We start from the raw sequence: 17,135 nt of genomic DNA on the forward strand, positions 1-17,135 counted from the left end.
AATTCTGTAACAGTTGGTAGCACTGAGTGCAATTTTTATACAAAGTGTCAGATTGGCATTCAATATTAAATAAAACATATGAGGAATGCACTAGAATGCATTTTAGATGTTAATCTATGTGATGTTAAAATTGAACATTTTTATTTTTATGTTATATACATGTGATGGGTTGTAATATTATTCAGTGAAATAGTCTTCTAATCATTCAGCGATGGACAGGTAATTTAAAATTATATATACATGTATACATGTTTATAGTACTATACGCAATAAATTCCTTGTAAAATAGTAATATTAGAAATAACAAAAAACTACTGCTGATTTGCAACATTGCTTTGCAACAAAATATTTATGTTCATATATTGTATTCGTACTTATAGTTTTATTTTATGTCTGTTGTATAATAGACATAATAGTAAAGTTTGATATGTTTATTTAAATTTCTATAGGAAGAAAAATATGCACAACAGCAATCAAAATAGGCAACTTAATTCTACTGGTGCTGTACCTAAAGCGGGTTCAAGCAGGGAACCTCAGAGAGATGTGGTGTCAAGAGTAGTTGCCCCAATAGTTCGAGAAACACCGCATCATAATATTAATTCATATAATATGGTAAGTTTCAGATAAATTATTACCATTATTTTTTTTTGTATGCAAAATATATATTAAAAATAATGACAAATGAAAAATAGAAAGCTATCACAGATCAAACTTCTAAATATGAAAATTATTAATACATTAAATTGATAAATGATTATCGCTTATTTAAAATAAGCTAATGATGCTGATGGCTTTTGAATCCTATTATCTACTACTGAAATAATGTCTCATATTATTAAATATGTTTTAACGTTGAAAGAACAATCAAAATAAATATGCCATAAATATATAATATATTTACTTTAAAAATAAGTTTTTACTGATTTATAAATGTATTTCTTCTTTACTTTGGTTTATTTATTTTGTTGAGCTTTCACATATTTTTTTACTTATTTAGTTTATTCATAAATTTTTCAATGTATATATTTCAATGCTGAATTTGTTATAGTAAATAAGTTATTCAAAACTCGGTTTCAAATGTAACATTGCCTAGTGTAGATTATTATAATATGAATTATTATGTCGGATGTAAATTATTATGTGTTCTAAGGAATATGAGCCTATATCATAGTAAATTTATCAATTTTTTAATTTATTTGTAATTATCTGAACAGGTGTTTGCTTGTTATCTCTAAATAACTTTAACGCATAGGTTGTAAACCTTTATGTTGTAGATTGCACATGAAAATTAACTAATTATTGGTATTATAAAACTTGTTCAAACATCATTTTTATACATTTTTTTTATAAATATTTAAAAATTTGAATAATCCAGTTATGATGCTTTAATAAAATTATTTATTGCAACCTAACAGTTTTAATGTTTTTTTTTTTCTAAAATTTTCAAAACATAGGTAAAAGTTGTTATAAAGCAATTTATCAATATAAAGGAGATCGGTATTTGTTTTGCTTCATTTGAAAATTATTATGGTATATAATAGTAAAATGTAATGAATATTAATGATACATAATAAATTTATTCAAACATCATTTTTATAATTTTTAGTCATTTATGAATATTTGAAAATTTGAAAATTTCAATTATGATGCTTTAATAAAATTAATGCAGCCTAACAGTCCAAATTTTTTTTTCGAATTGAGTTAATTTGTAAATTAATTTTCTATATAATCTTTATTGAAATTACTTGTTTATCTTAATGTTCATCTTTAACTCAATGAATCGTTTTTATATGTTTATCTTTAACCCAATGAATAGTTATTAAATATTATTATTATTATATACCAAAATATTTTCAAAAAAAGCAAATCAAATACCGATCTACTTTATATTGCCAAATTACTTATTTATCTATGTTTGAAAATAAAGCAAAAATATCAGAGTACAATATTACAGTATTTTCAATAAATTATTTATATAATTTTATCTAGATATTTCTAGATGAAATACACATAATATATGTGTTAAAACTTACATCAGCCTTGTCTCTGTATAAGTATAGATATGTTATAAAAATAGTTTTGCGGAACTAATGAAGCGAAATTGAAAGTTGGAAGATTGATTGCTCAGGGATTAACCAATTTCACTTCGAAATATTGGCTACAAACCATATTCCTTTATTTTTGTGGTTTTAACTAGAATCATAAAAATCCCTGTCAATACGAGTATCGCCAAACATTTTACGCGCGGTTAAAGGTATAATAATTCTTTTTGCGGGTTTTTGTAATATTTCTGTTCTATATGTACCAAATATTAACATTAAAAAAATAGTATATTGATTCTAATGAATGACATATATTTTTGTTGCCTGAAATCAACCTGATGCCTACGGGATTTAAATTATTATTGAAATTTATTAAGTTCAAAGTAAAGTACTTATTCTAGATTACATACAATACAAGTTCCTCATTAATTAGATATATCTATTTTTTACACGGCCCTGTTATTAGGATATTCTAGTGCGGCGACCAGCTTATTTATTTTTAGAACGATGAAATCTCATTCAGAACTCCCATTATACAACTTTCTATAGTATTTATACAATTGATTAAGCCGGTCCGAATATAATTAAAAATACTTGATGAAAGGGGATAAAATCGATTTTGATGTGCAATTTTGTAAAGTGAGAATATTTTGTGAATAATAAAGTTTTCTTAGTGTAGATTTCATTTAACATAATAATTTTCATTGTAACTTTATATTAACAGCAGCTTGTTCTAATTAGGATTTTCAAAATTTTAATATATTCAAACTAAAAACTATAAAATGGTTCATAATAACTTAACATGATATTGTATTTATAAATCAACTTGATTGAAGAAAAATTCTGTTCAATTTTATAATTTTAATAACATCTTGTAAAAATATTAAGTATTGCATTCGTAAATGTAACATGTACGTCATATGGCCATAAATAAATTACTTGTTGCATTCTAATTCTAATTCAATATTTCATTCAAGGTACATTTTTTATAATTCTGATAGACTGATTTTTCTTATTTCTACGGATCTTCCAATATAAAATATTTTTAGTTTAGTTTTGTGCAATCTTTTTAAAAATAAAATACATATAGTTGTGTGTAGTTGTAATATTATGTTATATGAAGAAATTAACTTTCAAGGAGCAGAACTATTAAAGTTTAAATGGAATATTTTGATTAAACCGAACCGTATACAATTTAAATATTTATTACAAAAAACCAGTCCGCTTGTTTAGATTTTATGTCTCAGTTATTGAAATTTTGATCTCTAACACATCTGAAAACCATTAAAATTTACTTTTTTATTGCCTTAAATAATTGTATGGTAATAAGACAATGTACTAATAATGGACCCATATATTAATTGATCTATTACATTTTCAAAACATAAATTATTGTAAAATGGTGTGTTATACATTATAGCTCCTGGAGTGGCAACAAAATCAAAATCCTGAACAACACACCTCTGATCATTCGCATCAGCGAGAAAGATTCAATAGAGACTTTACAGCATCTGTTGAAAGTGGAGTTTTTGAACAAGGTATAATATTTTAAAAAACTTGTGAGAGTATCAACCATTTTTTTGGAATAGAATAAGATGATAGACTTTTATTTAGATAATTCTATTATTTTGCCTTATTGTTGATATTTTAGTGCATAGATAATATAAAACTATTATTATACAATTGTTTCTAAGTAAATTATTAGAATTCGCAAAATTAACATTGATTTTCTCTAGTTGTGAATGGTGGAACACTATCCCACGAGCAGCAAAACTGGTTGCCAGTAGTAAGACCTCAAATTCGAAAACGTAATCAGGCTCAGTCTGGAAGTAATAGTAATTCACACAGTATGTCTACATCAACTGGTCTTCAACAACCTCAACAGCATCATTCTAGCTCTAATACAGCCATTGGTAAATAGTTTTCATAGATTATTTTTAAATCTATTAATAAAATTAATTTTTTTGCCTATTCGAACAAACAATGTAAAATACTTTTGTATTATATCAGATATCGTTATTGAAAATTCAGTATGATTTGTCTGATCTGACTCTACAATTGTTAATAAAAGCATTAAGAGTATTATTTGTAATTGGCTACTGTGACTTTATATACTTTTTTTTAGTACTTCCGACGACGCCGAATATGCACCCGTTTACAAATGGGGAGCTGACAATGAATTCTAATTCTGGTGATATATTTATGGCACCTAGACATCAAGATAGAGCAACACAAGTTCTTCCATTGATCAACAATAATCATTCTGAAGTATGTAATTAATTATAATTACTTAATTCACTTTTGACATGATAATTTTATTTATCACATATATTAAATAATTTTTATAAAATTTGATTAATTGGAAATAATAAATCTATATTTGCAGACTGATGAAAGACTGAATAATGTACAAGCATTCATTAATTCGTCGACTAATACTCGTCCAGTATGTGATGGGTCTTCTATAGATGAGGTATTACTTTACTTCTTTAAATTCAATATTTCTTTTGTTTTAATTTATATCTTTTTTTAGTCAAATGATTTAAATGCTCCATTATCAAATTCAGAAATTAATGATGACAATATGAAATGCCTGGAAATGCAATTGAGGATGGATATTTCAAATAGGAAGCTGCAAGTTTTACAGGTAAATATTTTCTTCATAAATAATTTAATATATTATAAGAAAAGATATAATTTTGCTATTTCTAGAATATCATTTATATATATTTTTATTTTTATAGAACCAGCAGTCGCAGCTTTTGTTGATTCAAGAATCTGCCAAAATGCAGTTAGATAAATTAAGAAGACATAAACAAATGGAACAGCAACAGTTGTTGAATCAACAGCAATTAGAGAGAGGTCAATCTCAACAACAAGCCAATCAAACTAATAAAGTATTTTCAGTTCAATCGTCACAACAATTTGATAATTCAAATCAATCCGATAGAAACTCTACTACTATGCAGATGCATAATCAAACAGACTTCAGGTAATTTTTTTTCAGCTAGATATTGAACACAATTAAATATATTTATATTTGGATAATTGAATTTTAAAAATAATTGTCGATAATTAAAATATTAGTTGTGTAATCAAATACTTTACTTCACTTATGATTTAATTTTAGTTTTCAACCCATAAATCCAATGACATATTCTCTTCAAAACAATGAAAATTTGTTAAATCCAAATCATAATGAAAATCATCATCTACACAATAGAGAGAATACAAATTACAATTGTTATTCTGATGGTAGATCAAGTAACCAGAATGAGAACATTATACCTAAACATAATGGACATGGCTCTATTAATTCTGATGAAGTGACTTCTGATAACAATCATTTGGCAGCAGGAGAGAGTGTTGCTGATCATCCAGGTAAAATGCTTAAACAATGAGTGCAAACTTTTCTTTACTTTTCAGTCTCATTCAGTTCTATTGTTCAGTTCTATTATTCGGCTATTGTTTTTAAATATCTTCAATGCCAAATAACTTGAAAACAAACAATTATTATTATATTAAATAATTATTTATTTTATTAAATGAAAATATTATTTAAATTTTATGTATTACTCGCAGGGTCAAATAGTGAATGAATTGATTAGAGATTAGTGATTAATTATGATTAATAATAATGTTATATGTTGCAGGGGATTTTTCTAGAGTTGATGAGGGTCTTATGAATATTTCAAAACGTTTAATGGCTATAGATGCAATGATGGAAACACGTTCTGAAGTTGAAGCTTTAACAAATTCAACGTTTATTTCAGCTCAAGGAGATTATGATGAAAAGTTAAAAGAATTGCAAAATAAAAAACAACAAATGGATAGTTTGGTATGTTATTTTTCATATTATGGTTTAAATTTTGTATATTAATGACTAAAGATTGAAGTTTTATTAATTTTTAACATAACATTTGTGATCAGAAAATTATCAGATGATGAATTCTTTGATTTTTTTCCTCATTCAATTTCCTACATTTTAAAATACTTTAAAATTTATGCATATAATTTATAAAACATTAATCTTTTTTTTTGTAGGTAGCTGATTTGCAACAGCTGAATAAACAAGCGGCTCGTGATGCCGAGTTGCGAGTTTCACGTAATGCTGGCAGCGAGAGTCGCCTATCAGAATCTGCAAGTGTTCCTGAAGAGCCCCTTCCCACTTTGAGGTCAATCGTGGGCACTGCAGAAGGTTCCACATCATCAGTTGGCAATGAAGTAGCTCAGATAAGTGCCATGAAAGTGCAATTGGCTAGACTCAAAGGTAATACTCAAATAATTCCAATTGAAGATTATTGCACAAAATAAATATATTCTATACCAACTTATGTCTATCAAATATTTTTATAGATATGATGGATACTATGAAATATATAGAGGCTAGAACAGGTGGCTCAGATGTAGAAGACTCAATAAGATCTAATTCTCCACGAAGCAGTTTGTGTGACCATCAAAGTGCCAGTACTATCGAAACAACTAACTATGCTGAATCATGGGCAAGCAGCACCTTGAAGCCTAATAATGTTGATCACATGGTAATAATTTAATATCTTATTTATATAACATGTATCATTTATACAATTTTATGTTATGCTATTAATATAAGATTAAAGTATTTAAAATTTATTAAAAGTAATGTGAGTCAATTATATTTATATTAGGTTTCAAATTAAAATTGGTTAATTGATTGAATTAATTATTGTTTTCTAGAGTCAAATTCCATACAAGGCTTTAATTTCGGATAATGAAAATTTGAATTCAGTATCTAATTGGCTCGATTCTGATGGTGGTGAACGTAGCAACAAATTTCCTGAATCTGGTTTGACAAGTAATCCTTCTATTGGTGGTCTTTCTTTAGAAACTGTTCAGTCTTTGTCCCAGGAGCTTCGAGAACAAGCCAATGCTTTGTCTGCTGAGAGAGATAGATTAGTGCAGGCTCAAAATCAAATTTTGTCCAGGCCAGGTTAGTCCTTTTTTTGATAAATTCATGTTTATGTTTGCTATTGGTTTCCAAATGGTCACAGAAGATTTAATGATACCAGATTATGAAATAACCTGTTAAAAAATTATTTTAAAAAAATCTATTTAAAAATATATAATATTGTTAATAAAAAATAAATTACCAGTTAGTAGAGGTTAGTAAAGTGTAAGAATGCATAACATTTTATATTCAATTATTGATTGAATTTTTTTAATAGGTCGCAGTGCATCCATGAGCAGTGCTAATAGCTTTAGTAATCGCTCAGAAAAAAAAGTTAATCAACAAGTATCCCATAAGAATGTACATAAACCAAATTCATCTACCACTTATGTGCCTGGACCTAAGGAAATGCAACAGCAGATGTTAAAAGCTCAACTTGAAGCTAAGAAAAAGGAACTTGAAGACCTTATGAGGAAAAGTAGAGTAAGTTGAAAATAAATATATTTGTATGTAAATATTTGGCACTTTAATTCATCATTAAGGAATTTGTTGGAATAAGCAACACTAAATATAAAATAATATTTTCTTTTTACTACCACAGGATTTGTCATTGCAAATAAATCAAACTTCAAACACTTCAAATACATCGTCGACAACACTTAAACAAGATCTACCCCAAGATACAAATCCTTCATTTTGGTCCAATGAACAAAGGTATCTATTATATATGTATATTGTTATAAGAATTCTCATTAATGGTGGTGCTCTGCATGATGGCTTGTCCATACATCACTTTTTTTTCTTTCAACCCTCTGCTTATCTTATCAACCTTTTAATTTTATACTTCCATATTTTGTGTCAATTATTAATGCATGCTTGGAAATATATAATATCATAGTGTATTTTATTCTAGATTTCAATCCAAAACACCTACAAGAAAATCATCTGGTCAGTCTGCTAGTCTTTCCGAAGTTGGTTCTCAAAGATTAACAAGAAGATCAAGAGAAGAAAGTGAGTCAACAGTTATCACATCCTTACCAGATATTGATGCTGCAAGCTGTAATGAAGATTTTCCACAACAAGCGCAGGTACCTAATTTAATATAATTTTGATGTATACAAATACAAAAGAAAAAATCTTAAAATATAGAAAAGATCTCCTATCAAATTATTTTCTATCAGCTTGTCTACAACTTTTATGATAGTGATAACTATATTAATTTACTTTTACATATTTTCTTGGACTCTAAGAATATTCCAATAAGAAATGCTAGTCGTCATTCAAATATCACACCACCAGTGCCTCCACCAATGCCTGAAATTAGTTTTCGAAAGGATTCTCAAGGTAGGTTTATATAACATCTTCTTCTTAGAATTATTATGCTGCCTGTAAAGAAAATGGAAAAATTATAACAATTTATTTATTTATTTTTAGATAGTAGCAGTTTCACTTCTCCCAGTAGTCATAATAATCAAACCAATGCACAAGGAACCCCCACTTGGCAACCGAGGTTGGCTCAGGTATAATTGTACTTTCATATTGTCTAATTCACTTATCTAATTTATCTCTCCAATATTATAGTTTTTTATGACGATTAGTAAATATATATAATATTTATTTTAATTTTCAGCATCTACAATCTCAATTTGATTTATACTTCAATCATTGCCAGAACTTGGCAATGGCTGCAGCAGCAGCAAATAATCAAAATGGGTCAAATCAGACACCGTTGACCCACTCGAATTCACCGTTGCTATCATCCTATGTGCAACCGCCTTTGAGCAGTTTTCCCAATAATCCGCTGACATCAAATGAATTAGGTAATGATAATGATTAGTTGGGAATTTGTTGAGAATATGCATTACATTTTTCTTTATTCAAATATAGGTGTGTTTTATCAACTCCTTAATTCAAATCCTATGGTGCCAACTCCTCCTGTCTTGGGTGCTACATTTAGTCCATACTGTCCATGTAACAGCGCATTGTGGCAAATTGTTTGGATGCAGCAAAGAGAAATAACTAATTTTGGAAGAGCTGTTTGTTCAGTAAGTTTCAAATATGTATAATTTCTTTTATTGAAACATTATTATTACTATCTAGTTTGATATACTATTATTATTTATTTGACTTGATATTGTATTCTAATTATGTATTTTTTACAGCTACAAGAACACTTATTGCAATTAACATCAAAGGCGTCAGCTCTGCAATCCAGTGATTCATCTACCAATAATACATCTACTGCACAGCATGTACAAACGTCTGCAAATATTGCGTCCATTACACCAATGCCTCATGGTAATACTAATTTACCATCACAACTTCCACAAAACTATCATGCTCAACAAGTAAAAATACCACAGAGCAACAACATGAATAACCTCATGCCAAACCATAGTCTGGTTTTACCTTCTACAAGTTCTCAAAATCTTCAGCAACATGAAATAGTTACTTCAGTTGCCTCCAATGAATCAATTATTAATAGGGTTTTTAATCCCGAAGTTATCAGCACTCTTGCGTCAGAATCAACTGTTAACTCAAATGGTATGAATTACATTTCACCGAGTTTTGAAAATTTGCAATATGTTCACAACAATACAGCTGGTCAAAATTTGAGTACAAATTCAAACAACATGAATTTGCAAAACCATGGGCAAATGTATCATAATGGAGAAGTATGCTTTGGAAATGTTTCGAATTTGGCTAATAGTCATATTACCTTGAATAATCAAGTTCCACCAGGAAACAGAGCTAATAATTATTGGGATAACTTTCGCAGGTAATTATAATTCATTGAATTAAACATTTGCACATTCTCAGATTTTTTCAAATAGCATTATTTATTTATGTGAGATCGTTTATGAAACATTAATTTTTTTGTGAGTAAAATTTAAATTATATTCTTGAAAAATAGTCATAAGGTAGATTTTCCTATTAGTCTTATTGTCAATAATATATTGGTGCCTCTAATTATTTGACATGACAAAGATCTTATATATATAAAATCATTGTTTTACATCGTATGCAAAAATAAAATGTTATTAGTTTAATAATTTGTGCATATGTTGATCTATAAATTAGTATATACTTTTTTATTCTGATGATTACTAAATCAGTATCTTTCTTTTTTTTCAATAGCTTTTATGTATAAAATAGTACAATAATTATTTAGGATTATACAGTTTTATTTTTTCTTGGAAAGCACATTTTTTCATATATTTTTTAAAATACATTGTTATGAAACAAAATAGGTTTAGTTTTTAATATTCTGATGATTACTACATCAGTATCTTTTACTGATAATGTGTAGAAGGCTATGTACACACAATTATTTAGAACTATTTATTTATTTATTTTTTGTAGAAGTTTATTAGATTTTTTTTTTGATCCCTGGAAATAAATTATCAAACATAAAATCGTTTTAGTTTTTATTGATTTCTAATCTATATTACTATAATTATAAACAAATTTCATATACATATATCATATTACATATCACTTAACATTTATTACCATATTTGATTCATTCAAAATTTAAATTTAATGTTTATATGCCGATATGTTTTAAGCAATGAATTATATGATTTTAAATGCTCTTTGTACCTTACTTAAATAAAAGTCTTCCTTACTAAGAAAAAGAATAGTTTTGTGTACATTTTTTAGTTATTTTCTAAATTGTAATAATAATTAGACAAAAGTAAATATAACTGTTTTTCTTATTATGACTTCGAGAGTATTTGCATTTGTGTAATTTTATAATTAATTATTTTTGGTAAGTTTTAGGCTTTGCTTTTGCTTGGAAACGATTAGAAATCAATTCAAACTTAAACACAATGTAATAAAATTTAAACATGTCGATGATAAATCAATATTTTTAAGAATTAGGATCAATTGATATGGTCTTTTCATACTTTTTAATTACAATTATTATTTCAAAGTTTGAAAATTTAATATTAATGTTTCAAAATATTAAATTCTATATTTATTTGGAACGCGTAACGCGTGAATTTAGTTATATTTACTGAATTATTTTCAATATTTTAAAAATATTGATCAATATTAAACAATATTTTTATTTATTTTTGTCTGAATATATTTATTTACTTTGATACCGATGATCTCATAATATATTTTTATTTTTCAGCTATTCTAGACAAAACCTATTGTCAGGGAATTCCAAATCCTCAAAAGAATCTATACCAACTGCGATCAGTCAATCTGGGCCAAGTCCTTTAGTTACTAGGTCGCACAATGCTTTACGTACTGTTGCATCCACAAGTCACGAGCGAATGTCTTTGCCTAAACAAAACACACAAGCAACATCTGAATTTCAAATAAATAATATCATCCAAGATCAAGTGAATATAGGTGATGTTAATTTACAACGGCAGCTTCAGAATCAAAGAAATCAAGTTTTAGAAATACAGCCGGATGTTTTGAATGTAAATCAAAATGTGCTCTCTACACAATTTTCTGCTCCTGGTACAAATACTCCTCAACAAGAAAATGCTGGAGGAAATAATGTTTCTAATTCAAATTCAATTCTGGGATCTCTTCATAATGGTAGGAACAATTAATTGAATTTTGTGTATTTGATAATATTCATTATGGCATAATCATTAAATTTTGTGTAAACCTTGTGTAAATAATAGCCCCATCATAGTTTGAAACCATAACTAATGAACAAAAAAAATGTTTTTGTTTTTCAGCTGTATTGTATACAGCTTTAAAGTATATTTTTATGCCAATGAAAACATTCGGGAATAATATATTTATTTTTTATTTATATTTTTGTTCATGTTTTAGGTTCCTGTGTCAACTATCCTGAGATTATTCAAACACATAGTTCCTTTGCAGATATAGCTCAACAGAATTTAAAAACTAACTTACCTGTGAAGAGTACTGGAACTAATAAGAAGAAATCAAAAATAACTACCGTGCGTAGTGTAAATGAGACTGAAAATAACCAACAACAAAATGCCATCGAGAATAGACCTGATCCGAATCTGTTGAGTAATGAAAATCTGGTTGCGCAACCCAAGTATGTATTGGATATAATACGACATATATATGTATGTATATATATATATATATATATATATATATATATATGTAATTAATTATTTTTAATTGTAAATTAATTCATTTAATTCTAGGTCAACTGTTAAACCGTTTGACCAGCTGAGAGAAGCTGTGTATGGAGAAGTGACTGCTCTTATTGCCCAAAATGAATCTAGACCGCAATATCTTTTGCAATTGTTTCAAAACTTGAGACAAGTTGGCTGTGATCCTTTAAGATATCAAGCTCTGAATGAAATCCAGAACTTGGTGTCAGCGGCACCTTCTACAGTAAGATAAAATAAGTCATAAATAAAGTCTTTGAAAAATATTACCATCTATATGATGTTACTTTCAGTGTTTTTAATTTACACTTATTTATGCAATTTATTAAGTGTTTAATAAAGTATTATTAAGATTAAAAATAAATTTCCTATGCTATACATTATGATAAACTTGATGACTTGATTATGGATCAATACAAAAAGTATTTTTAATTATGTTTGTCTATTTTTACAGTCACCTAACACTCAAGCAGGAGTTGCTCCTACAACATCAAATGCTGGTGAGTATTTGTGCTATGGTTTTGTTTCTTTAAACATGTTTTTGCCAGATGTCCTTTCTATATTCTCAATATAAAAAGGAGAATAATAATTTGGATATTGAATTTTATTCAGCAGATAACCCAAGAACACCATTGAAAGCAACTGCAAAATGTACAGGTGCCGTTAAAAAGGGTAATATCACTCTTCGAAAAGAAGATTGTGGTGAGCCGCTAGTGAGTCAAACTCCGTTATTTACAGAGGCTTTATCTAATATAGAGGGCAGTGATCAGAGATGCTCATCCACCACTGATGCTGAACAAACCTTTGATCAGGTATTATGCAAATAATAATAATAATAATAATAATAATGGGTGTTTTGCACCAGAGGCTGAGTTAATTTTCAACTTGTAACTGATTTTTTTTAATTCCAGATAAGTGTTGAAAATGAGCAAGGTGCAGTTTTTAGTAATTCAGTTTTCGAAGACCTAAATTGCGCTGATGTTTCCTGTTCTGAACAATCTTCTTATTTGGTAAATTTTCCACATTGTATTATGATAAAACTACTGATCTTACATCTTATTCATTTGGCTGCATTTTACAAATATTGCTTATTTATTTCTTTTAATATATATTAATTTTATTATGTTTTTATCTGTTGTTAAAATTTTATATAGATTATTTAGTTTACAATTAATAATTCACTTACTTTGTTAAGTTATTAACTTATTAACATAAGGTTTTACTGTAATTGTAATTTACTTGTGTTTGATAAAATTGCAGGTTGCAAAATCTGAGAGAAACTTCGATCCAACAAAATCCTCAAATAAAGTTTCAGGTATGAATTATATATATATATATATATATATATATATATATATATATATATATGTAAAAACATTGATCATAGATAATCTAGTATCTTCTTTGAACAATATGCATTTCTCAGAAGAAAATAATATAGAGCTTGGAAATGTAATTCAACCATCTAATAATGTTGCCAAGAATATACCACAAGCAGCAACAAATGAGGGCCAAAATGTGTATAGAGGTTGATATTTTTTCTGCAAAATTTTAATTTGAAGTTTTTGAAGCTTACAAACAATATTTGATTTTAGCCAACAATATTGTTGACAATGCAATACCATGTAACGAAGATCTAGCTGAAGCCGATCAGATAAGAATTTCTGGTACACTAAATGATGCAACCACTTCAACACAACCTGTTTCTGGAGACAATAGAGTAAAATAAAGTTATTACTGAGTTGCACCATTATTGAATAAATAATCAATAATCTTTATTTCATAGATCTTGCCTGAACTAGAGGAGCGTTCTAGAGATGGACAAAGTATGAACATGGCAGAAGGGGCTTGTGCTAGAGAAAATGATATAAATATGGTACTTCCATTACCTGATTTGGCAAGAATAGGCCCAGGAGGAGATCATGATATTACAGAAACAGTATGTAATTTGTGAAATTATTTCATTTCGTTTGTTTAAAGGTGTTTAATATATAACCCATAGAATCGATCTGTTTCAACAAGTGGTTTTGATCATGGTTTGGACAGGGTACCAACAAGACTAACAAATGGCCCTTGGAGTCCTGAATCTTCTATAAATGATAGTAGTATTGGTAATGTATATTATAGATAATATATTTTTTTTTACAAAAGAATATCTTATAATTACAAACTCCTGATTGAATGTTAACAGATTACTTTATTACATATACTTGATATATTTTTGTAGCAAGACTTTCCGTAAAGCATAATTTAATTGAAAATTATTTATCTTAATGGCCTAGTTGAAACATTGCTTTCTTTATTCTATACAAATTATTATTTTTATCCCTTATAGAATTAAAAATATAATCAAATTAACATTTTACAGATACTTCAATGCAAAGCAGTATAGAAGAATAAAAAAGATTCTCATATATGTATTTGGTTATTAACAAATTATTCAATATTTATATATATATTTATATAAACTATTTCTATGATATTATTTCAACAAGTATTATTGGATATAATAATTATTTTCTCATGTCACTTTTATAATTTATTATAAATTTACTTATAATTTAAAAGTATTTTGATACTGTTAATTAATAAAAATAAAACATCCCTGGGATTTAATTTGTACTTTAAATTCTCTAATATATAAATTTCTTCTAAGTAAATGTATACATTGAAGTACTTGAGATCACTATAATATGAGCAAAATTCATTTTTTTAATCAATAATAGTCTAATAAAATAATAAAGATTTATATACTACAACCAACATTAAATTATAAATTAAACTTTTCTATTTGATAACATAAAGCATGTTTTAGTAAGCCGGTTTTTAGAATAACCAAGTTTTACAGTACGGACTCTAATATAAAATAATATTCTCTATACATAGTTATTATAATTCATATTCAGCACTGCTCATGAGTTCTTCGTCATGTTTTGCTTCAAAATTGCTTAAATTTTCTGAAATATGTATTTAAAAAAAAATCTCATGAATAATCCTGATACAATGATAATAATATATTGGCAAAAAAATTCTAAGAAACCACTTAATTATAATTCAAATTTATGATATTAACATGTTCGATTTTTAGATAATTAATATACTATGTTCGTCATAACATCTGTTACGTTATAATAACGTTTTAATTACGTTCGTGGTTTACTGGTTTTTTTAAATAGTAGTACTGTAAATACTTTGTCATTTTATGGTCTTAAATCTTATTTCATAGATTTTTTTGATACATTTACCAATCTTACTTTAGTTTGTTTTACCAGTGAATTCCAGATTATTCGTTACTCACTTAGACAAAATCGTTTTTTATCAATTTCTTCACTTCCTGGAATATCTGCTGGTCGCTTCCTGTTAACAGTGTTATCCATTTCCATAGCTACTTCCTCCGGCTGCTGATCATTCTTAATTAAGTGGTAGTTTTGTTGACCATAATAACCACTGCATGATATGTGTACTGGATTTGTATTTGCAGTAAATGAAGTAAAAATTCCAACATTACAATGTCTAGCACGGGTGCTGAGGTCCATTTCGCTAAATGTGGTGGGCATTTTTGAATTTTCTGAAATGATATATTTAGTTACATGAGGCAACACTAATGGAATAGTAGTCAGTAAATTTGGCTTATGGCAACACTTTAAAGCGGCTATAACAAGATTTGTAGGTTATGTTGTTAAAGGTAATTGAAAATTTTTACAAAAAAGATATTGTTACGGTTTTTAGTGTCATTTATCATATTCGTACACATATACCTGCTTAATATAATTAACACTTGATAATGGTTCCGTCGATGTAAGTTGTTTCCTTGTACAATATTTTTTTGTTACGAAATATTATACGCTTTTTGTATGTTTACATATGTTGTTTATAATATTTATATTATATATTTAATATAATATCACAGTAAATTATAATTTAAATGTTTATTTAACAACTTTGTGTGAAGTTGACACCACGCATACGGAACGTTTCTTCCTGGCAAATAAGCAAATCTCTACTTTGAAAATGCTTTGATGTCATGTACACAAACACATGCGAATGCATATACACAATTATGTTGTAATTTGTTTATGTAATTTATTATAATTCCACTTGGTTTTTTGGTAGGGATATTTTATTGCAATAGAAACTTTTGAAATAACTTTGAGAGAAATAGTTCATTGATTATAAATTTATAGTTGGGAAAGTGTCTCAGAATGATGTATTGATTACTTATATTGAAATTTAATTGAAGATTATTGTTGTCAAACTTATAGTACAATTTAAAAAAAATAACTTCAGTTTTAAATTTTAAATGATCAAGATAGTTTTTCTACATAGAGAAAATTTAAAGCTGATTTGTCATTCCTTTGTGATTTCTATCAGTTATTTGGTTATTTATTGATCATTTTACAATTTAATATATATTTAACTTTTCGTAGGGTAAGTTCTAGTAATCGCAAAAAATCCAAAATATTTTGTTTGTATATCTTAACGTTTGAAAGGTTTCTGAACATTTTGACTTAAAAAAAATGATTGTGTGTGTATGTATACATGTGTGTATGTGCGGATACATTTTTTCGCCGACGTTTTCGAGAGCACGGATCAACCGATTTTTGCAATTCAAATAAATAACACGGTCATTTATTCTTTATTATTTTATTTCTTATACTTTTTTTCCGTGCGTGTTTGTAGCATTATTTGTAATATACTTTTGCGTGTGATTAATAACAAAATTATTTTATTCGTCATTTTATTGTTTATAAATTCTGTTTTAAGTAGAGTATATTTACTCATTGTTCGAATGCACTCAGGTTTCGTTCGTGTAGAAATTAATTACAATTTTAAATATTTTATACGGAAGGCGCTAATTTTGAAAGTTATATTTAAATTTCTGACAATATTTGAGTAAATGTTAATACAATAACTATAAATACTTGCAGGAGGTAAAAAAATAATAAAATACAATGCGTATGCATACACACTTAGAAATACATTTTTAATAGAATACTATAGTAAAATTGATAAATTTTCTATAGGGTGTCATAGTAATCGCAA

General features: G+C 27.2%; 2 protein-coding genes across 7 annotated transcripts; one reads left to right on the forward strand and one right to left on the reverse strand.

The window, feature by feature from the left end:
• The first annotated feature begins 82 nt into the window (after positions 1-82).
• LOC113384977 (uncharacterized protein DDB_G0283357) lies at positions 83-14,569 on the forward strand. 6 transcript variants are annotated; one of them, XM_026622761.1, is made up of 33 exons: positions 83-219; positions 450-612; positions 3,463-3,580; positions 3,779-3,955; positions 4,168-4,310; positions 4,429-4,515; positions 4,576-4,689; positions 4,787-5,034; positions 5,173-5,423; positions 5,696-5,880; positions 6,087-6,312; positions 6,399-6,583; positions 6,759-7,011; positions 7,247-7,452; positions 7,571-7,683; positions 7,883-8,057; positions 8,220-8,313; positions 8,404-8,489; positions 8,600-8,789; positions 8,857-9,014; positions 9,132-9,748; positions 11,114-11,532; positions 11,776-12,010; positions 12,126-12,318; positions 12,547-12,592; positions 12,705-12,904; positions 13,004-13,102; positions 13,353-13,407; positions 13,480-13,620; positions 13,688-13,812; positions 13,879-14,031; positions 14,095-14,203; positions 14,461-14,569. In XM_026622761.1, exons 1-33 carry the CDS (start codon positions 212-214, stop codon positions 14,490-14,492), a joined length of 5,604 nt encoding a protein of 1,867 aa, XP_026478546.1. In that variant the 5' UTR covers positions 83-211; the 3' UTR covers positions 14,493-14,569. The 6 variants fall into 6 exon arrangements, with proteins under 6 accessions (XP_026478546.1, XP_026478548.1, XP_026478547.1 ...); XM_026622763.1 differs by having other exon boundaries at positions 13,519-13,620; XM_026622762.1 differs by having other exon boundaries at positions 12,708-12,904.
• A 396-nt stretch (positions 14,570-14,965) lies between these two features.
• LOC113385279 lies at positions 14,966-16,085 on the reverse strand. The gene is made up of 3 exons (XM_026623123.1): positions 15,851-16,085; positions 15,391-15,660; positions 14,966-15,049 (listed from the first exon to the last, which is right to left on the reverse strand). The coding sequence occupies exons 2-3, from the start codon at positions 15,647-15,649 to the stop codon at positions 14,982-14,984; spliced, it is 327 nt and encodes a 108-aa protein (XP_026478908.1). The 5' UTR covers positions 15,650-15,660; positions 15,851-16,085; the 3' UTR covers positions 14,966-14,981.
• Positions 16,086-17,135: the final 1,050 nt, after the last annotated feature.

Source organism: Ctenocephalides felis, unplaced genomic scaffold (genome assembly GCF_003426905.1).
Source record: "Ctenocephalides felis isolate EL2017-DRISC unplaced genomic scaffold, ASM342690v1 CF-g0.4_SCAFFOLD_03571, whole genome shotgun sequence".
Taxonomy (NCBI): Eukaryota; Metazoa; Arthropoda; class Insecta; order Siphonaptera; family Pulicidae; genus Ctenocephalides; species Ctenocephalides felis.